At 58.9% G+C, this 21,283-nt stretch overlaps 2 protein-coding genes across 6 annotated transcripts; both read left to right on the plus strand.

Annotated features, from left to right (window-relative positions):
- The first annotated feature begins 1,064 nt into the window (after positions 1 to 1,064).
- Positions 1,065 to 4,850, plus strand: CCDC71 (coiled-coil domain containing 71). 3 transcript variants are annotated; one of them, XM_020915784.2, is made up of 2 exons: positions 1,065 to 1,151; positions 3,165 to 4,850. In XM_020915784.2, exon 2 carries the CDS (start codon positions 3,217 to 3,219, stop codon positions 4,582 to 4,584), a length of 1,368 nt encoding a protein of 455 aa, XP_020771443.1. In that variant the 5' UTR covers positions 1,065 to 1,151; positions 3,165 to 3,216; the 3' UTR covers positions 4,585 to 4,850. The 3 variants fall into 3 exon arrangements, with proteins under 3 accessions (XP_020771443.1, XP_020771442.1, XP_020771438.2); XM_020915783.2 differs by having other exon boundaries at positions 1,069 to 1,151; positions 3,172 to 4,850; XM_020915779.2 differs by lacking the exon at positions 1,065 to 1,151 and adding an exon at positions 1,213 to 1,641.
- Positions 4,851 to 4,947: 97 nt separating this feature from the next.
- Positions 4,948 to 21,202, plus strand: LOC110152417 (laminin subunit beta-2-like). 3 transcript variants are annotated; one of them, XM_070456077.1, is made up of 35 exons: positions 4,948 to 5,963; positions 6,048 to 6,133; positions 6,263 to 6,444; positions 6,601 to 6,715; positions 6,798 to 6,871; positions 6,970 to 7,158; positions 7,227 to 7,290; positions 8,671 to 8,870; positions 8,958 to 9,078; positions 9,161 to 9,349; positions 9,448 to 9,627; positions 9,755 to 9,867; positions 10,448 to 10,527; positions 10,613 to 10,769; positions 11,134 to 11,280; positions 11,450 to 11,608; positions 11,696 to 11,817; positions 12,313 to 12,433; positions 13,145 to 13,337; positions 13,431 to 13,574; positions 13,661 to 13,892; positions 13,969 to 14,132; positions 14,662 to 14,901; positions 14,995 to 15,215; positions 15,764 to 15,860; positions 16,372 to 16,753; positions 16,933 to 17,096; positions 17,271 to 17,527; positions 17,659 to 17,823; positions 17,933 to 18,071; positions 18,565 to 18,754; positions 18,835 to 18,976; positions 19,151 to 19,324; positions 19,527 to 19,683; positions 19,958 to 21,202. In XM_070456077.1, coding segments are annotated over exons 1-35 (5,496 nt in total). In that variant the 5' UTR covers positions 4,948 to 5,961; the 3' UTR covers positions 20,092 to 21,202. The 3 variants fall into 3 exon arrangements, with proteins under 3 accessions (XP_070312178.1, XP_070312179.1, XP_070312180.1); XM_070456078.1 differs by having other exon boundaries at positions 19,536 to 19,683; XM_070456079.1 differs by lacking the exon at positions 17,659 to 17,823.
- The last annotated feature ends 81 nt before the right edge of the window (positions 21,203 to 21,283 follow it).

Consider the following 21,283-nt stretch of genomic DNA (forward strand, 5'->3'; position numbering starts at 1 on the left):
CGCAGTCAGCATCCGCCAGAGTCTAGGTCAAGTCAGACTTGGTCCTGATGAATGATCCCAGAGAGTTCCATCCCAGATATATTGGGTGCCAAGAGGCAGAAGGATCAGCCTCCCCTCAGAGAACTAGGCACCCCAGACCACTTTCCTTCAGCCATACAATTCCCTTGGTTCTAACGTCTGGAAGAGATACAGACTGGGGATGGACCTACCCTTTTTTGTCCTCCATTTTGCACTGACTTCTAGACTGGACATCACCAGAGATGTATCCTCTTTTTTGGACACATCTAGGCCCATGCCATCCCTGGAGGCTGGGCTCTGCTTCTTCATGAAAGTGGATTCTATTTACACAGGCCTGGTCCCACTTGCATACAGAGGGCAACTCTGCTGGCTGTGGAAGAGAACTTGGGCAGGTGAGGCTGCATTGGTCCTAAGAATGAACAGTTAATCCTCAACCATGGATGGGGCAGAAATGGGGCTCACTCACAGTTGGGGACTGAGAGTGCTAAGGTGGGACTTCCTGATTGCACCCTCTGAGACCCTGGCCTTTAAGAGCCCACAATTCCCTTCTCTCTACCAACACAAGGGGACAAGAAGCATTTACTCCAGAGGAGCAGGAGAGTTTGCATTTCCTGCTGGATATCTTGGCTATGCTTAAAGGCACAAAGGACCCCAACCATCAGGGCTGAAGCCCTGAGGTGCTTAGGGGCACAAGGTTAGGCCTCGAGTGGAGTGTCCTTCTCTTTAGGAGTGCCCAGACCCCTCTGTATAGGCAGAGAAACATAGAGTAGCCAGAGGATCCTGGGGTTTTATGGGGAATGAGAAGGGCTATTAACCAGTGCCCAGATGAAGCATCCAGACACCCTCTGTGACTGCCCATAGGCTTCTAAAAGCCTCTGCCCCTCACACTCCTGCACAGGCTCCCAAAGGTTTAGAGCGATCCCTGCTGCCACCTCCTCCAGGAAGTCGTCTCTGGTTCCTACTCGTCCGGCCCCTAGACTTTGGGGGAAACGGGGTCTCGGGAGGTCAAGGGTCATTAGGGCGGGCCAGGTCCCGGAAGCGGAAGCGTGGTGACTTCCGGTGCGCAGCAGGCGGCCATGTTGGATCAGCGAAGGCGGCGCAGAGGCGCGTCCTGGGTCCCCGCGGCGTCGCCGGTAGGTTGGGGCTGTGGGCCTAGCCACGCCGCGGGGGGGCAGTCCGCGAGGCGGCAGGGCGGTGGGCCGGGCGGCCGGCTTTTTCGGGACCAGTGCCCTCCGGCGGCCGGGATGAGACCCCCCCCACCCCGTGCCCAGAGACCCCACCCTGGGGCTATGCGACCCGGTCGGGCTCCCACTGTCTGCCCGTACATTTGGCTGCCTCTAAGGTCCCCCGCGTCAACTCTCGGCTTGGGCACCAGGAACGCGAACTCCCAACCTGAGGGCCCTGATCTTCCCTACTCTACCCCGGTTCCGCTTGGATGGGGCTGCTCTCGTCCCGCATTTTTCATCAGTTTCCCCTGATGGTCCCAGGGATAGTTGAGAAGTCAGGGGTCGGGCTGCAGCCTCTGTTTTCCGGAGCCTCTTGGAAAGCCCAGAAGACCCCTCCCAAGGGCCCTGGCCAACCTGGACGGAAGCCACAATTTACCCCCAATATCTGTACCTGGAGGTAACAGTCCCCTCCTTATTGTACACTTCACAGTCTGGGAACTACAGCCTTTGGCGGGGGTGGGGGAATAAAAGAACCAAAGTCATGTGCAAAGACTGTACTTGGAGAATGGCCTCGGGAGAGGGGAAGGGCCCAAGACACCTGAGGATCCAAGAATATTTCCAAACAAAGGGCCCCAGGGCACTTCCTCCAGGGAGTTCTGAAAACTTGTGCTCCATTAGGGTGGAGGAGGAAGCTGCACAGACGCACCTCCTGGCCCCAGGGACCTGCCTGATCCCAGCTGATCTTTTAGTGCTCCTGTGCAGCTGCAGAGCTGCCTCTGGGACCCCTCAGTGCTGGATTGGGAGAGATATTAGTCCTGATTGGCGGCCTGAAGCTTCTTCAGAGAAGCCTGGGACAATTGCTCTTGCCAGAAGCTCCAAATGGGCAGTATCGAATTTTGTACTTCTAAACCTTAATTAGGACCCCTCAGATCTCTTGGGCCCACTTTATTAAGCGTCTTGCTTGGAGTCTGTGGCTCCCACTGTCAGACGTTGGGCTCTTGGTCTGGCTGCCTGGCCCCAGGCTGCCTGATTGTCTAGTTGTTGTTCAGGCAGTTAGTCGTGTCCAACTCTTTGAGACCCCATGGACTGCAGCACACCAGGCTTCCCTGTCCTTTCCATTTTCAGAAGCTTGCTCAAACTCATGTCCATTGATTGCCTAGAGATAATTTATTAGTACCTGCTACTCATCATCTTTTTCATTTCTGTTGAAGGAGAGTCTGGCTCTTTCTCTGGGCTTGCTCTCCATGGCTCTAGTGCTAGCTCTGAGTGGCTTGGCTGGGAACTCTGAAAGTCAGAAATGGTCATGAATTTGGGGTATAAGTCTGGACCCTTAGGCTGGCATTCAGGCAGCATTCAAAGCTTGTACTGCACTGCTTTCACTGGTTTTTCCAGCTGACCCTCCCAGCCCTGACCACAGATTCCTGTCATAGCAAGTTTGCCCTTACTCTTTCTCATTTCGGAGCCATTGCATGGGCTGTTCCCCTTTTCGTACCGTCTCCACATGGTCCTTCCCTGTTCATCACTCACATGCCATGTGGGTATTCCTCTCGGGAATCCTTCTGTTGGCACGCTGAGCTGTATGCCAGTGTGCATCCCAAGAACCTTAACGGTATCTCTGTCTTGCCTTCTGTACAGGGCTCCCGGCAGACAGAGGTATTTACCTATATTCCCAGTGTTGAGTTTAGTACTAGGATTTTGGCCAAACTCAGATCTTTCCAGGGGCCCAGCAGTAGGTTGGATGGTCTGATTATGGGAAGAAACTATCTGACCAATATGACTTCACCACCTACCCCGCAACACACACTCCACCTTGGTAGGTGGAGAAGCTTGAGGTTTTGCCCCACGGAGTGCTTGTCTCACTCTGACCAGGCCCCTGTGTGTCCAGAGATACTATTATGAATGCTGGCCCTGATTGACCTGTCTACCTGTCCTGGCCCCTATCGTGGTGCCCTTCTTGACTCTCTTCCTCTTGTCTTGGAGGTGCCAGGCGCTGGTTTGTGGATCCCCAGGCAGACCTGCAGTGCCTAATGCCATGAGCGTGGTGGTGCAGCATGTGGAGGAGAAGGCTGTGCACTCCTGGTCACGGATCTCCACGGCGGGGAAGAAGGCCTTGGAGGAAGCGTTGCTTGTCTTCAACCCCATGAGCCAGGATCTCAGTGCCACTGAGGCCCAGCTTGTGGCCTTCCTGCAGGGCCTGCGGGATGATGGCTTCCAGCCTACCATCCTGCGCAGCGGCGATGTCTATGGCTATAGTTCGTGCACAGCCAACCCCCCAAGCCAGACAAAACTTCAGGCTCGTGCCCCCACCCCAGCTGCCACATCACCTCCAGCCAGTGCTCCCCAAACTGCCATGCAGCTGCCTGCAGGCCGGGCCACGCTGCTCCCCATGCCACTATCTGGCAGGCTGGCCAAAGCGTCCACTCCAGCCCTCGCCAAGCATGCTACCACCAACCTGCTGCTGAGCTCCTTGAAGCAGTCAAGTGCCGGCCGTGCCCAGGGTGCGGCGGTGGGCTTTCCCACCCACCTCTATCCAGGTGTCTACCCTGCCATGCGACTCTCCGTTGTCCTTGAGGCCCTAGTTCCCCTCAAAACTCCCGTGGCCTGCTTGGGTGCCAAACACAAGGCTCAATCACTGCAGCTGTCTCTTGCGGACTCCCCCCAGAAGGTGCGGAAAGGTCAAGGGAAGAGGCTGGGGAATGCCCAGCTCAAAGCTCCCAGGAAGGCCACAAGCAAGGGCCCTAAGTGTCTGGCTCGAAGAGGCCCCAGGTCTGGGCTCCAGAGCAAGGCCTGCAAAGTCACTGGGTCTCTCGGTGGCCCACGAATGAAAGATGGCAGTGCTCTGGGCACCAAAGCAGCTCAGGCCAAAGCTGCCCGTGCCCAGGCCAAGGTGGCTCAAACACAGGCCACAGCCACCCAGGCCCGGGCCAAAGCCAAGGCCGTGCGGGCCAGGGCCAAGGCTAAGGCAGCTGGGAGCAAGGCCAGGGCAGTGCAGGCCAGGGCCAAGGCCAAAGCAGTGCAGACCAAGGCCAAGGCCAAGGCTGTGCAAGCCAAGGCCAAAGTGGCTCGGACCCAGCCCAGGGGCAGGGGCAGGCCTAAAGGGTCTATTCAGGGCAGGACTGCAAGGAGGAGCCGGAAGAGCTGCCCTGAGACTGGGGGGCAGAAGAGGAAAAGGGCTGAGGAAGCAAAGGACCTTCCTCCCCGGAAGAAAACACGGCTTGGGCCCCGATCCCCTAAGGTGCAGCTCGGACCTGGAACGGCAAGGCTGCTGAAGTTCAGGGCCATCAAGGTGGACAGACTGGCCTCAGATGACGAGGTGCGGCAGCAGGCTCAGCGGATCCTCCGTGTGAACCTTTCCCCTGTAATACGACTCCAGCCATTGCTGCCACACTCAGCACCCTGACTCCTTCACACAGCGATGTTTGGGGAAACCAAGCCCTGTTGTGTGTGTGGCCAGCGACAGTGTGCAGTGCGCATGGATTCCACAACCCCAAGGACTCTGGTTGCCTCTCCAGGGCCCTGAGGGCCACTGACCTCCTTTCAGAGACTGGAGGAGGTGGGGTGGGGTGGGCGGGCAAAAGGGGTGGTCCCATGGCGCAACACACTGTGACTTGTTGTTATTCAAGTTGTATGTCTATTGTTCCATCTATCACGTTTTATACCTTTCCACCTTCCAGTCTCCCTGCCTTCCCTTTGTGGTCTTTTTTGCGTATGTGACTGCTGGGAGGCCAGCTTGAGCATGTAGGAAAGGTGGCCCCAGGAGCAAGGATGCCAGAGAGGGGCCTGGTTGCCTGGGGAACATCATGGGTGTGAGTGAAAGGGGGGCGGCCGAGCCATTCAGAAGTGGGACACCTCCCCTTGGGGCTGCCCTGGTGTGTTACCCAGATAGGTCCCTTGGAGGCAGACAATAGGTGGCTCCGTGGGGCAGCTTGCAGCTGCAGGTTTTTAGGCCAGGGAAGGGGCGGTGCAGACAGCTGGCCTAGTCTACTGTGGCTGAAACCTTGGGGCTTTGTCGGGGCTTGTCTGGGGCAGGGCCAGGCCTAAATTGGCTGAAGTACTTCTGCCTGTTCTCTGTTCTGCTCCCTCCAGGAGAGGGTCTTGAATTTCCCCAGTTGATGGCAGGGGGTTGGGGGTTGAGTCAGAGGTCAGGGTGGCTGTGGGTTGTAGGGCCACAGAGTCTCCTCACTGACCGGGACACTCTCGGGTGGGTGGAGTGCTGCGATTGCTGAGCCTGGAGAGTTTGCACACTGCCTCTTCGTGCACTCCGCCTGGGTTCCAAGTGCTCGGTTTCCAGGTCCAGCCTCAGCACGTTTTCCAACAGGGCCTTGTACGTTTCAGACATTATCGGTTCTGTCTGCTTTAGAGAGGGGGCAGGGCCCTGGACCCTGGACAAAACTAGCTCCCTGCCCATCTGCCAGCCCTTCACTGGCTGCCCAGCCTGAAAGGCAGCGTCTGGGGCTGGCGGGGAGGGGGACACATTCCCCAGAGGCTCCCGGAGAACAGCCTTTCTCTGCTGGGGTGGAAGCCTCATTTGAATGAGAATCGGGGCTTTTCTGCCTGTGCGATTTAGTCTGAACCGTGGCCCCACTAGCAGAGAAGCTCTGTGTGCCTCTCGGTGCCCTCCCCACCTTCCGTCTACATCTGGTGGCCGCCATTAATATCCTGTCCCCAGCCACGGCCTCCCTTGGTTTCTGCAGCTCTGGGGACCTCCCTGCTCCCAGCTGCGCCGTGGCCCCACCCTGCATGCTCCCTGCCTCTGATAGCCTGGCGTGCAGCTACCATGTGAGTATGGGGATGAAATTGAGGACCGCACTCAGATCCTCGGGACAGCCCAGCTAGGGGCCTACTCTGTGTCCTCTTTCTCAGGCCTGATGCTGGCTGCCACCACCCAGGAGCCCCAGCCGGGCTAGGCCCCCTTCTTTTAGCCCTGCTGCTGCCACTGCCACCCATGGGTGAGAGATGGTCTTTTTCCCTGAGAGTCTTTTGGGGGTGGGGGAGAAATCACCAGGGCTCCGTGGGGGATGGGGCGAGGTGGGGGAGGGTACCCCTAGGATCTCTACTCAGACCCTGCCCCCTCCTAGTCCCGGCTCCCAGAACAAGTGCCCAGGAGGTACCAGACATGATGCCTCCACCCAGCTGCTCGGGGGGCAGCTGCCCCCCACCTACTGGTAATCTGGTTATTGGCCGTGTCCAGAGCCTTCGAACCTCATCCACCTGTGGCCTCCATGGCCCTGAACTCTACTGTGTTGTCAGTAAACTACAGGTAGGGAAAAGGGTATGGCCTCTGGAGGTGGTATCTTTGGGTTTTCTTGGGCAAGTCCAGCCCCTGTGAGAGATCAGGTCATTGCTGTGAAGTTTGGAGGAGGGCGGGGGCCAACCATGCACTTCATGCCAAGTAACTCTGCGGGCGCTTCTCCAGGACTCTGAGAATTGCTGCTTTTGCGACTCTCAGGACGGGAAAAGCCATGGCATTGAGAATGTGGTCTCCCGGAGTGACCCTGATGGCAAAAAGACCTGGTGGCAAGCAGAGAGTGGTGAGGGTCCTTGTGTGCCCCTGTGTGTAGGTCTGGGCTCTGGGGTCAAGGCCTGGCCGCTGAGCAGCCCTTATGGTTACAGGTGTTGAGAATGTCACCATCCAATTGGACCTAGAAGGTGCCTTTTACTTTACGCACCTCGTCATGACTTTCAAGGTGACCCAGTGCCCCACCCTGAAGGCTTATTCTCGGCCTCCTGATCCTGACCACTGACGGGTGCCCCTGGTGACCCAAGGACCCCCTCTCGTCCCCAGACATTCCGCCCAGCAGCTCTGCTCCTTGAGCGCTCAGCGGACCACGGCCACTCCTGGCATGTGTACCGCTACTTTGCCCACAACTGCTCAGGCCACTTTCCTGGGATCCCTCCTGCCCCTGGCCACAGAGTCGGTGACCTCGTCTGTGACCAGCGTTACTCAGACATCGAGCCTGCCACTGAAGGAGAGGTCAGGCCCAGAGGAAGGAGGGTGGGGCCCTGTCCTGAAGCCAGAGGCTCAGGCTTGCTTCTTCGCAGGTTATTTTCCAAGTTCTGGACCCAACCATTCTGGTGGAGAACACAAACAACACGGAAATTCAGGGTAACTATCCCACAGTCAGTCCTGGATTCCTTGTGTGTCGGGAAAACCAGAAACCTACCTGTGGGAGGAGAGATCCTGCCTAAATTTGTGCACTAGTTGGGCAGAGAGGCAGGCAAGCCAGCTCAGCCCCCCAGCGATTGTTTCCCAGCCCTGCCGCATCCTGGTCTTCTACCGTGGTCCCTGTTATGGTTCCCCGTCCATGTCCCATTACTGCTTCCCATACCTGTGCCCAGTGCCCAGGGACCAGCATGAGTAGCAGTTTATATTTCTGCCCCATCACTGAAGTCCTTTGTGAGGAGGCCCTACTGTGGGCCCCATCACTGCTGGCCCTGCCAGCCCAATCTTTATCCCCCACCTCTACTCCTATCACACTGTCCCCCTTAAACTCTCCACTCTGTGAGCCTCTGTCACTGTTCCCCATCACAGCCCCTTCAGGGTCCACTGTCTGCCCTCCCACCCCGCCTTAGTTTACTGCATTCCGGAAGCTGCCGCCAGATGGCGCCAGCGCGTCTCTGGGTGTGACCTCTTCCTTATAAAGCAAATCTTGTTAAAGGACAAGAGAGACTTAACATAACCCAGCAGGGCAGCCCAGAACCAGGCCAGGAGAGGGCCAGAACAGGAGGACAAACCCCAAAGTGGCTTTTTCTCTATGTTCTACGATCTCCACCCACCTTGACTTACTTAGATTATTACCACCTACTGTGCGTGCACACACACACACACACACACACACACACACACCTTTCACCCTTCTAAGGCCTAGAGTGTGTTCCTCTGATCAGAAGAAAAGGGATCTCTAGCAAAGAGATACAGGAGGTGGCCTTGGCTTGGTAACTGAGTTAAGCTGTGTAGAGAAAGGGGGGCCGTGGACCCGTGGAGCCCCACTGCAGGCCAGGCATCTTCCGGGCAGTGCTCAGTGGAGCAGATCAAAAGGGTAACTATCTTGGAGCGGACATAACAAATGAGAGGGGCAGTCAATAAGTACACATACCTCATGTGGTTTGGCTGGGTGATGAGCTGATGTCTGAGTCTAGTGACGGGCTGGGGAGTGGGGTCCTTTACTGCAATGGGGAAGCAGGTTTCCTGTATCTAGAGATACCAGAAAGGGGTGTCCAGGGAGCAGTGGGATGTTCATGTCTCAGCCCCGGGGTGATAGCAGGTCTGACGCAGCGCAGAGGTGGGAAGATCACCACTGGGCTGTGGTCATCTTAAAACGGTATACTCAGGGGGAGAGGGATGGGAGAATCGCACAGCGCAGGTGCTGGAGGAGGTGGCTTCAGTGATGCAGAGAGGGGGGAAACCCTCTGCAATTCCTGCTCTATCTTGGGCATAGAGGGATCACAACCTCTGTGCACCTGAGGGCTCTCCATGTGTCTCCAGAACTCCTGCGTGTGACTAACCTCCGTGTGAACTTCTCCAAACTTCACACCCTGGGTGACAGGCCCCTGGGGGGCCTCAAGGGCCACCCCTTCTACTACTATGCTCTCTATGAGCTAGTGGTTGGAGGCAGCTGCCTGTGCCACGGCCATGCCTCTGAGTGCAGGCCCGCACCTGGGTCCCCACCCAGCGTAGAAGGCATGGTGAGTACTCTCAGAGGGACATCAGTGGCTGGTGGGAGGGTAAGCCAGGGGACCAGGGTCGACTCATCTTGCCCTCCTCCCTGCCAGGTACATGGCCACTGTGTCTGCCGCCACCACACCACTGGTGCCCACTGCGAACGCTGCCAGGGCCTGTACCAGGACCGCCCGTGGCAGGCAGCAGAGCCTGGGCACCCCCACGCCTGCCAGGGTAGGTGCCATGCCCTGCTCTGTCTGGCCACACCTGCCATGGGTCAGCCCGCTCCTTACCCACCTTCTTTGCCCGGCTCCAGAATGCGAGTGCCATGGGCACGCCCACAGTTGTCACTTTGACATGGCCCTGTATCTCGCATCTGGCAACGTGAGTGGAGGTGTGTGCGATGCATGTCAACACAACACAGCTGGGCGCCACTGTGAACTCTGCCGGCCCTTCTTCCACCGGAACCCCCGGGAGGACCCCCGTTCCCTTCACTCCTGCAAACGTGAGCCCTCCAATCTCCGATCCCAGTTGTGACCCTGATCCGTGAACTTCACATAACCTCTGGCCTGACTCTGTCCCCACTTCTGACCCCTGATCCAGCCTGTGACTGTGACCCTGTGGGTGCCCTGGAAGGGGGTTTGTGTGATGCCTACACAGACGCCACCCGGGGCCTCCTCTCTGGGCAGTGTCGCTGCAAAGTTCACGTCTGGGGCCAGCGCTGTGATTCCTGCCAGCCAGGTCACTATGGCCTGAGCCTCACCCAGTCAGAAGGCTGCCAGCGTGAGTGACCCTCAGTGTGACCCTCACCCCTAGGTCCTCCTTGCTCTGTCCCTAGTTACTACCCTCATAGCACGCCTGCCCCCGCAGCAGTCTCGTAGCACCCTGACAGCTAGCTGTGTGCCCTTAGCCTGCAGGTGCGACGCCCGGGGCCGCGTCCCCGGCACTCATGCCTGTGATCCATCCAGCGGTGCCTGTCACTGCAAACGCTTTGTCTCTGGACGGGACTGCAGCCGCTGTCTGGTGAGGCTTGACCCCCCACCCCCCCGCTTCTGATCTGACCTTGACTTGGGGTGCTGAGCTTCTAGAAGCTGACAAGTCCCAGGCTGTAAGAAGTGTGACTGCAGACAGAGCCTTGAAGGTGGGTCGGTGCCACTTCCTGACCTGGCCACCAGAGTCAGCGCCGCTTTGGCTAGCTGAGCCAGCACAGGGAAGCTTTGGTAACAAAAGAAGGAAAAGCAGTTAAAAGGAGTGGCAGAAGTATGGTGCACTGAGTTTAAAGGTGTTTCACAGTAGAAGTGGCTGAAGGGGCACTCGGGCATCCCCTTCTTGCCTCTCATTGAACATTACAAGTCCTTTAACTTTTATTTCACTCCTGGTTGTGTCATCTAACCTCTTACCACCCCTCTGTGGAACCGAGCAGGAGTCCACAGGGGCCCCTCTAGCTTTCCCAGATGGACACAGAAGAGCGTTCAAACCTTGAGCTCGCCCCCCCGCTTCTTCCTATGATTGGTCCTCATATACTTTCAACCCCAGGCTCCTGACAGTCCTCTCCTTGCCCACATCTTCCTCTCCTTCCTCCACCTACCTTTCTGTCTTACAGCCTGAGTTCTGGGGTCTGAGCAGTGACTCTCTAGGCTGTCGGCCCTGCGACTGTGACTTTGGGGGTGCCTACAGCAACAGGTACAGGGCAAGGCCTGGGGGTCTGGGTCCTGCGGGGAAAGTTGGGAGTCGACTGTGTCCCGTCCCCATCCCCACTTTGGCCCAGGTGTTCGGCAGGTCAGGGCCTCTGTCTCTGCCGCCCCCACCTGCGTGGCCGCCGCTGCCAGGAACTCCAGTCTGGGTACTTCTGCGCCACCTTCGACCAGGCCACTGCCGAAGCAGAGCATGGCCAGAGCCTCCGGCCTGCTGACCCCCGGCTGCCTGTGAGTGTCCAGCAGTGGCAGGAGGAAATCAAGGCTCACACCTTGGGGCTCAGGGCAGGGAGAGCGCATCCAGAGAGAGCTAGTTGGAAGAAGAGGCCGGACAGGGTTAGGAAGGTGAGGCAGGTCCAGGTGGGGGTGGAATCAGCACAGTTGGAAGTTTGGTGACTTGAACAGAGTCTGTATTCCCACGACAGGATTTCCTTGGTGGTCCAGTGGTTAGAACTTTGAGCTCTCGCTGCTGAGGGTCGTAGGTTCAATGTCGGCTCGGGGAAGTAAGAGTCCACGAGTTGCAAGGTGTGGCCAAAAAAAAAAAATCCCGAGCCAGGACACTATGGAGGAACACTGACATTTGACTTGCCCCCAGGGAGCCCCCTGGCCTGCTCCCCGCTACTGTACACCAGCCCCAGGGACCTCCTCTGGGTGGCTCGGGCCCCGACTGTGGAGACAGCATGACCCTCGCTGTGCCCTCCAACGTGCCAGGCAAGGCCGATACAGCCACCAGCTGCCCAGGGTAAGGACTCCAAGGGGCAGGGTTGGGTTACAGGTCACTAGGTCTTAGTAGGGAGGGGCTCAAGCCCTGGGGCTGTGGGTCGCTGGGATCTAGAGGAATGGGAACCTAAATTCTGAGTGTCCTCAATCCTGGAATGGTCTGGGCCTGGGAGTCCGTGTCTCACATCCAGACCCCAGGGAAGCCCCTGCCCCTGCATCGGGGAGCTGGCTCTGCACTGGGGAGGGGCTCAGACTTCGCACGTGTGGTGGACGGGGCTGGCCTTTCTCTGCCGGCACCCCCAGTGCCTCGCGCCCTGGACTATGACATCGTCCTCCGCTATAAGACCCAGGTCAGTGGGCTGCCTGCCAGGCAGGTGGGTGGGTGGTGCCAGGTGGTGGGTCGGGGCAGCTCCTTGACTGCTGGCTCCTGATTCTAGGCACCTGAAGTGTGGCAGGCGTTAGTCCGGGTCCGTGCCCAGTCGCAGCCCCGCAGTACCCGCTGTGCCCATCCACTGCCCTCAGAGCAGCTGTTCCAGGCAACCTTGACACATGTGCACAGGTAGGCTGAACCCTGTGACCCCCAAACCAAGACCCTATTATGTAGCCAACACATTTGAAGCAATACCCAAACGAAGTGGGAAGCACCCAACATGTTACATGTTTAGTTGATAAATCGTGTCCGACTCTTTTGCAACCCCATAGACTGTAGCCCGCCAGGTTCCTCTGTCTATGGAATTCTCCAGGCAAGAATACTGGAGTAGGTTGCCATGCCCTCCTCCAGGGAGATCTTCCCAACCCAGGGATCAAACCCACATCATGTACATTGGCAGGCAGGTTCTTTACCACTGAGCCACCAGGGAAGCTAACATGTCACAGAATATTCAAAACAGGGGCCTAATGTAAAACAGGGCAGGGTTTAGCACCTTGATCTTTCTTCATTGGTCATATGATGAAACACTGGACCCCATGTCTGCGTAGTGGAAATGGAACGTTCCTGGACCACATGATCATGACCTCCTCAGCCCACCCTTACTCCTCTCCCCGGCCCCTATAGAGCCGTGGTTCTTTCCAGACCATTCTGCTTTGAACCTGGAACACGCTACTCCGTGACCCTGCGGCTGTGGCGGACCAAGGAGGGGCGGAGACCCGAGGGGGGCACGATCCTCCTGGATTCAGTGAGATCCTAGGGGCTCCCTGCCACATCTAGGGGAGACACAAATTATAGCAGGACATTGTGGGTGCAGCGGGCCCAGGGACAGGGGGTCTTGGAGGCCTAGAGTTGCACCAAGAGGACTGAGGTAGGTGGAGAGATGAGGGAGGAGGATCCAGGCGGGGGGCAATGCATGTGCCAAGGATAGAAGGTGAACCAGGCAGGCCCCAGGCCTCACAGGACCTTGTGGGCCAGAGGAGGGGCTTGTCCTGAGGAAGTGGGGGCCCTGGAAGGGATTGGAGCAGGGAAGACACTATTAGAGGGTGGCTGCTGCAGTTATTCGGAGTGACGATGGCATTGCCTACATTGCTTTGGGGCCACTGATGTGTGTGTGTGAGTCTCAGTCATGTTCAACTCTGCGACCCCATGGAATTCTCCAGGGAAGAATACTGGAGTGGATATCTGTTCCCTGGGAACAGATCAGGGATCGAACCCTGATCTCCTGCATTGTGGGCAGATTCTCTGCTGTCTCAGCCACCAGGGAATCCCTGCGGCTACTGGAGATGAAGGAGAAATAGACTCAAAAGAGAAACAGGAAAGCTGCAGGAAGGGGCTGTGATGGCCAATATGTGTACATTGTACATTTCCGTACATTGTACGGAAATTCCAGCGCAGGTGGGAGTGAGTGGGACGGGGCTTACTGCCCCCTGCCCCCCACCCTCTACCCTCCTGCTAGGTTGTGCTCCTGCCACGGGTTAGAGAGTTGCCTGGACTGAGGTCTGTGGACCCTGGGGCCCCGCGGCGCTTGCAGGAGCTTCACGAGGCAGGCTGCCTGGAGGCAGCGAGGGTGAGCCCACCCCGAAGCATGCCTGAGGCCTGCGCCCGCCTTGCCTGCAGCATCTCAGCCCTGCTCCATGGAAGTGGCCTCGGTGAGCGTGTGGCCATGGCTGGAGGGGGATTGGAGGACAGGGGTTGCAGTGGGCCCCACGGGGTTTACCTGATCTTGCCATTTCTCCTGCCAGCATGTGAGTGCCACCTGCAGGGGTCACTGAGCACCGAGTGTGCCCCGCTGGGGGGGCAGTGCCCCTGCCGCCCTAACATCACGGGTCGTACCTGTGACCGCTGCCTGCCTGGGACATTTGGCCTCGGGCCCACCGGCTGCCGCGGTGAGCCTTCAGGGCCCATGGGTGTGGGGTCTGGGACCAGCATGTCATTCCTCTACATGGCTCGATCGCCCCGTCACTTCCCACAGAGTGCCGCTGCCACCCCGAGGGGGCTGCCGGAGCCGTCTGTAACCCTGTGAGTGGGCAGTGCACATGTCGGGTGGGCCTCGCTGGTCGCCGCTGTGACCGCTGCTTCTCTGGCTGGTGGGGCTTCCCACGCTGCCAGCCCTGTGCCTGCAATGGACACGCCGAGTCGTGCCACCCACTCACAGGAGTCTGCCAGGACTGCCACGGAGCCACCACAGGCCGGCACTGTGAGAGGTGAGGCTGTGCTGGAAGGGTTGGGAAAGGGTCAGGATGAGCGGCCAGGACCCTCTCCATGTGCCTCTGCCCCCAGGTGCTTGGATGGCTACTATGGAGACCCCACCCTGGGCTCAGGCCAGCGGTGCCAGCCCTGCCCCTGTCCTGGGCACCCTGGCTCAGGCCTCTATCATGGGACATCCTGCCGTGTGGATAGCACCAATGGACGTGTCCTGTGCCTCTGTGCACCTGGCTATGCAGGTGAGGCACGGTTGGCAGTGACCAACCCACGGCCCCGCTCGCTTGTTCACGGTCCTGTTAGGTCCACAAAGCAAATCTCTGCCAGTGCCACCTGTGAGTTTGAGCTACAGGCTGGGCTCCTCTCCTCACGGAGTTCCCATTCTTTTTTTCTGGCTGTGCTGGGTCTTTGTCGCGGTGCACAGGCTCAGTAGGTGCAGTGAGCAGGCTTTTCTAGTTGTGGCGCGTGGGCTTAGTTGCCTTGGGGTATGTAGAATCTTAGTTCCCTGACCAGGGATTGAACCTGCGTTCCCTGCATTGGAAGGAGAATTCTGTACCATTGGACCACCTGGAAAGTCCCAGGAGTTCCCATTTTTAATGAATTAGAGGTGTGAAACTTGTAGGCAAAGAAGATGGGCCACAATGTGGCCATCCTATCCTCTGCCCTCCTGGCTGGCTGGCCGACTTTTTGGCTGGTTAAGTGGGACCCAGAGGCCTCGAAGGTATAGGAAGACACCTAAAATAACCCACTCTCAACTTTGGTCCACTCCAGGCCCCCGCTGTGACCGCTGCTCCTCTGGCTACTTTGGGCGCCCCTGGCCTGGAGATGACCCCAGAAGGAGTCCGTGCCGGCCCTGCCAGTGCAACAACAATATTGACCCCCGTGACCCAGCTGCCTGCGACCCCCACAGTGGACATTGCCAGCGCTGTCTGCACCACAGCCATGGCGCTGGCTGTGCCCACTGCCGGCCTGGCTTCCACGGCAGTGCCCTGCGCCCAGGGGGCTGCCGGCGTGAGTGTGTGGGTGGGGTGGGTGAGGGCATCCCAAGGAGGGGAGGGGTGGACTCGTGTTCCTCAGCCCCTGTCAAGCCCTTCCTGTTCCCAGGCTGCAGCTGTGACCCCCGAGGCACCAGCCCTGTGAGGTGCCCACCTGGGGCTGAAGCCTGCTTCTGTGACCCAGTCAGCGGGCAGTGCCCCTGCCGCCCCCACACACTGGGCCGGGACTGTAGCCGCTGTGCCCCCCTCTTCTGGAACCTCGGGGGGCCCCGGGGCTGTGAGCCCTGCAGCTGCCACGCCCGACACACTTTGCAGCCGGGGTGTCACCCAGTGAGTCAGCCCGCGTTGCACGTAGCACGTAGCCGTGGCCGGGAGTGAGTGCATGTCTGTGCCTGTGACACAGTGTGATTGAGGGCCCGTGCGCGTGTTAATGCGACCGCCAGCAGAGGTGTGCCGGGCTGCGAAGAGCTGTGTGTCTGTGCTCTTGTGTGACATGAACTGTGAGCAGACCTGAGACCTCACGGGTCCAACCCCATTCATTTGGTGACTGACAGAGACGGGGTCTGAAGTGTGTTCTCGGGTCCCTGCTGAGGACAGTGGGGGTCAGGGAGTCAGAGGCCGTGGAGACAGTGGGGCACCCGCCTCAGGACACACAAGGGCCTGTCAGGAGTTGAGAGCCCAGGGGGCCCGTCTGGGGACGGTGGGAGAGTGGGGGCCGGCCTGGGGCTCAGACCAGAGGCAGAAGGAGGGGAGAAGCCTTCAGCCAAGCACAGGTGTGGGTACTGCCGGGGTGGGATCCGGGCCGAGGCTGCTCTGAGCGCTCTTGCCCTTCTCCCTCGCTCTTTGGTTCACTGACTGGCCACACTCTTTTCCCTCAGGTCACGGGTCAGTGCCCCTGCCGGGCAGGATTTGGGGGCCGCACGTGCTCCCGGTGTCGAGATGGGTACTGGGGTGACCCGGAGCAGGAGTGCAGAGGTGAGCAGGGAGCGCTGGTTCACACGCTCCACCACCACCAGGGGTGAGGCCGTCCTGACAGGGCCCTTGGGGTGCAGTGGAGGAGCAGGGGAACCTTGGGCCTAACCTGAGGGAGTGCACCATGTGTTCATGGCTGTTTCCTCCAAAACTTAAAAGTAACAGTCGTGAAAACAACTACAGGGAAAGACTGTAGGCAAGGCCACGTCAGGTGGGTCTGTGGAGCAGACATGCAGGGTGCTTCTTTCCTGATCCCACCTGCCAGTCTTGACCTGAAATAACCCCAGCTTGGGCTCCAGAGCCCCTGGAGCCCCAGGCTGTCTTCCTGCCCAAAGGCGGCCACTCAGGATGGCCCTTCTGGCCAGGGTAGATGCCAGTACCCCTGGCCGTCTGAGCAGTGGCTTAGGAGAGACCACCACACTCACACAGGGCGGTTTTCCTCTTCTAGGCCTGTGGAGGTGGGGCTGGGGTGAACGCCACCTGCTCCCTGCCCTGATTTTGTCTCTCCCCATAGCCTGTGCCTGTGACCCCCAGGGCTCCATCTCGCCCAGCTGTGACCCACACACAGGCACCTGCCGCTGCCGAGAGGGCATCTCAGGGCCGAGGTGCCAGGCGTGTGCCCGTGGCTCCACAGGCGGCTTCCCACACTGCACGTCCTGCCCTCCCTGCTTCACCTCCTGGGACCAACGCCTGGCTCCCCTCCAGCTGCATCTGGACACTGTGGCCCACGAGGTGGCCGCCCTGCACCAGGGCATGCCTGGCCGGGGTGCTGGTGGCCAGGGAGGAGACCTGCAGGCCCTGGAGGGTAAACTCCAGCAGGCCCAGACACTCCTGGAATCACTTGCCCCCACCGGAGGGCCCCTGCAACAACTTACAGAGTGGATCACCGGACTGAGGCAAGGGGTCTGGGGTAATTGCGGAGGAGGGCTCCAGCTGGCCTCCAGGGTCAGGGACTCGGACGGTCTCCGGCTGGCCTGTCTGAGTCCTGGGTCCAAGAATGTGGTGAGTCCTTTAGAGTGAGGAGTCAGGGGGAAAGGGGCATTTCTGGCCAAGCTGATACTCCATCTCCCCACAGGACAGAAAGAACCATGTTGGCCCAGGCACTGTGGGTCACAGCACAGGTTGTGGCAGAGAGAGAGTCATGGGTTAGGGGACAGTGTGAACGTTTGGAAGAATTATCCCAGGAGTTAGACTGTGTCAAGGGCCTGGCCTGGCCCAGGAAGGCCACGGGAACCCAAGGTGAGGCCAAGTAGGCAGGTGGATGGGCCGCAGGTGAGGGTGGGGGCAAGGCTGGGCCAGGAGAAAGGGAATAGGTGCCTTTGCTTACGTTTCTGGGGGGCCCAGGAGACTGATGGACCCCACCTCAGCCAGTGGATCCCCAAGTCACCCCTCTGTCATTCCCATCCCCTACAGAGGCCAAGGCCCAGGTCTCCTCAGCTGCCCTGCTTTCTCAAGAGGCCCTGCATACAGTCCAGGTCGTGGCCACACTTGGAGAACCAGACAGCCTCCTGGGACAGGCCCAGGAGGCCCGGCGGTGGACAGAGCAGCTGCTGTGGGCAACGGGCCGGTCCACAGGGCCAGCGGTGTTGCGACTGAAATTGAAGGGGCTGGTCGACAGGGTCCAGAGGCTGAGTCCTCAGCTTTTGCAACTGCTAGACAAAGCTGGAGTGGTGGGTAGAGATATGGATCACTGGGGGATGTTTTGCCAAGGCGAGGACTCTCTCCTGGGGGTAAACTGAACGTAGGGCTCTTCAAGATCCAGGACACAAATCCCTCACTGGGACCCCGATCTTGTTGGCAGGGATGCAGGGGTCAGGGACCTGGGCTGGCCTATGTTCCTGTGCCCTCTGGTGTTCCCTCTTGCCCTGGGACCCTGCCTACCTCCCACTGGGCGCTCATTGCCTCCCGTAACTCCTCCCGTAGCCTGGACATAGCAGTCATCACCTTGGAGCAGTGCCAGCATCTGGTACAGAGCTGTGGGGTCTGTGGAGGGGAGCCTGGGGGAGTCATGGGGTACCATGGCTTGGCCATGGGCTCGCAAGAGACACATTCCATATATGGCCCACCTCTACCAGCTACGGCAGACCCAGGCTACTGCAAGCTCCACGGGAATCCAGGCCTGGGAGATGTGGCATCGTGCAAGGGGGTCCTGGGGCATGGCCACCGTGGCTCGTGTGCAAGCAACTGTGCAGACCATCCAGCGTTTCCTCTTGGGTACATGTCTGCTTGTTATATGTCTTCACTGCTGAGGGCAGGGGCAAGAGGGTCTCCAGGACCCTGCTAGGACACCCCTAGAATGAGGAAGACTTGTCAGGGCTGACCAGAGGTCCAGTGGGAGTATTAGTGTGCTAGCAAATGTTGAACAGGTTAGACCTGGGGGTCAGGAGGACTTGATTTGTAATGTTTGTCAATTTCCATGGTACGAGTAATTCCCATCATGACTAATATCAGCCTACCTATTATTTAACAACTGGAGGAGGAAATGGCAACACACTCCAGTTTTCTTGCCTGGATAATCCCATGGACAGAGGAGCCTGGCAGGTTCCAGTCCGTGGGGTCACAAAGAATCGGACACGACTGAGCATGCACACAGCCTCTAGCACACAGGGTAGTCATATCAAAGGCAGGGTCAGTGAGAGGTTAGGGTCAAGGCTCGTTGAATCAGGGATCAGAGTTCACGTCCAGGATCCCTACCTCCATCCCACAGCTGAAGGTGCGGATGCTGTGAGCATAGAGCTGGTGGCATGGCGTGGGCTGGTGGTGCCCGTCCCCCAAGACGGGGCAGCGGGCCTTGCCTTCCTGCTGGATCAGATCCAGGGTGCCCTCCCTGCACCAGAGGCCGTGAGTCAGGAGCTGCCCAAAGCTGAAGGTGTCCTCCATCGGGCACAGCAGACCAGGTGAAGGGTCAGGAGGCTGGTGGTAGAGGTCAGAGGGTGGGGAGGAAGGGAGTACTGGACTGACTGCCTGCATCCTTCAGGGCGGGTACAGCCAGGGCTCTTCACCAAGTGCTGGATTTGGAGGGAGTGCTGGTTGAGGCAGGAACTCATGCAAGGTCTGCAGAGCAAGGACTGCAGGTGGTGAAACAGAGACTTCGGGGTCTGGAGGCCAGTGCACAGGAGGTGATCCATGCCCCCATACCCTCAGCTCCCTCACACCTCTTGTTCAGAGGCTGTTGTCTCTATTCTTCCCCTGAGATCCTTAACCTATTCTGATAACACGGTGCTAAATACCCTGACCGTGTGAACACCCCGCCCTGCCGTGACCTCTCTGTGATCCCCTGATCTCCGCCTCAGGTGGCCAGCCACCTGGCCCAGGTTGCACTGGCAGGGGATGTGACCCCAGTGGTGGGACATCTGTCCAGTGGATCTGCGGCTCTCAGGACCCGTTTGGCCCTGACTCAGCGGCAGGCCTGGGAGGCAGAAGAGCGAGCCACGCATGCCCTGGGCGTGGCCGGGAGCCTGGGCCAGGTGAGATGGGAAAAGTGGACTTCAAGGTCTCAGGGACCACTGTGGAATAGCATGAATTGGAGTTTAGTTGGGACTGGGCTACACTGGGCTGAGGCAGGGTCTCAGTTCTAAAGCCCCTGTTCCCCCCAGGAACTTCAGGGGGCAGTGTGTTTGGGATGGTAGGATCCAGGTGGGTGGACTTTCAGAGCCAGCCCTGCCCTAGGAGCTGCAGGTGGCCCAGTTGGGTATGATGGAGTTGCAGGAGGGCACGGAGAGCCTTGTGGCCACGGTGCAGGATGCAGGAGAGCGGGCACAGCGGGCACGAGCTGAGGCCCGAGAGCTGCTAACGCTGGTACAGGACAGCTGGAGAAGACTGGAGGGTATGTGGCTGGGCCGTGGTGGGTGGGTATGGGGAGTGGTCAGGGTCAGGGTCAGAGGGATGGTGTGGGAGGGTCAGGGCTGGATCCAGGTTGGGTCCATATTCATATGGGGATCAGACTGGGGCCAAAATCCAGAACAAAGGGGTCAGATGTTGATTAGGGTTAGAGCTTATTTAGGGCTGGAGTCAGAGTCAGGGTCTTGATGGAGATGAGGGCCAGGGTCAGAGATTAGGGCCAGAGGTCAGAGCCTGGCTCACATGACCTTAATCTCCAGGGTTGGAACGCCGCCTGGCTCAGAACGAGGAGGCACTGGGCAAGAAAGTGGCCACCCTGTGGGCCCTGGAGCAGCGGGCAGCAGAGCTACTGGGTCACATGCGGCTGTGGGCCAGGGCATACGCCGCCTGCTGACTTCAGTCTGTGGATGCTAGTGAGAGGGACTCGGACTACCTGGGTGACTCTGAGTGACCCCACAGTGACCCAGGAATCCCCTGACCTTGAGAGACCAGAGACACCAGAGTGCCTGCTGATCCTGAGAGATCCATGTGACACCATGTTGTTTAGTGGTCCTCTGACCTTGACAAATAGGAGGGGTCACGTACAACTCCCTGAGGCCATCTAGTGCCCCCCGAGATCCTGATAGAGCCTTATCTCTGAGTGATCGATAATTCTGAGCGCCCTCTAGTATCCCTGGGCCCCTTGGATTGACCACACGACCCCCCTGGTGTCTGGTGACCCCACTCCAGATAACTGGTGAACCTTGATGTTTCCCCTAGAAAACCCCAGCTTTTTGCCCTGGGCCCGCCGCTCTAGGGTACTCTCCACCTGACCCCAGACAGTGGGCGCGGATGTGGCAAGCTCAAAGTCACCCCGACAGGGCCCTACAGACCCCAGAGTCTGGTCCCCGCCGAGGTCCCAGGGGCCTGGGTGGGGCACGCGCTCCGGCAGCGCGCATTCCAAGCCCGGATCTGGGCGCTCCCGGAGGGCTGAAAAGTCCGGAGTGGATGAATAGCCAGAAGATCTGGATTCACTTGCTACCGCTCTGGTCTGTTGTCAGTGCCCAGCTCCCTTTTTCATACCAGGAAACTGAGTTCTTCTCATGCCTACTTGTTGTAGTGACTGGGGGAGGCGGAGACTCTGAATGGGGGATGGCCTTTCTCCATCTCTCCCAAACCCCCATGTTATCCTGTCCCTCCGGTCAGGCTGTCCTGAAGCTTCTCACAGGCCCTGAATAGGGGTGCTTGGCACTCTGAGTGTGCCTTTCCGCCGCCTCACTGATGCTGGAGCCCTGGGAATGGAAAGCCTAGTTGATGGAGACTCCCACAGCACCAACGACACTGGGGACAAAGGCTTGTCCCGTGGGCCCCTTGAGGTCTCCAAGATCACACTCCTCTCCTTGGCTTGTGCCACAACCCCTGCTTGATGTGTCCCTGAACTGTAGTGGCCTATGACCCCAAGCCCCAGTGTTCCCCTGGCTTTGTGCAGACCTGGGCCTGGGGGCACAATAAAGGTTTACAGGTGAGCTGGTCTGTGTCTGGTTTCTCCAGTGAGAGAGGTAGGCGTTTTCTGTACGATGCTGTGCTCCCGCCCGAGATCTGCTCCA

The sequence above is a fragment of the Odocoileus virginianus genome, chromosome 26 (genome assembly GCF_023699985.2).
Source record: "Odocoileus virginianus isolate 20LAN1187 ecotype Illinois chromosome 26, Ovbor_1.2, whole genome shotgun sequence".
NCBI classification, from domain to species: domain Eukaryota; kingdom Metazoa; phylum Chordata; class Mammalia; order Artiodactyla; family Cervidae; genus Odocoileus; species Odocoileus virginianus.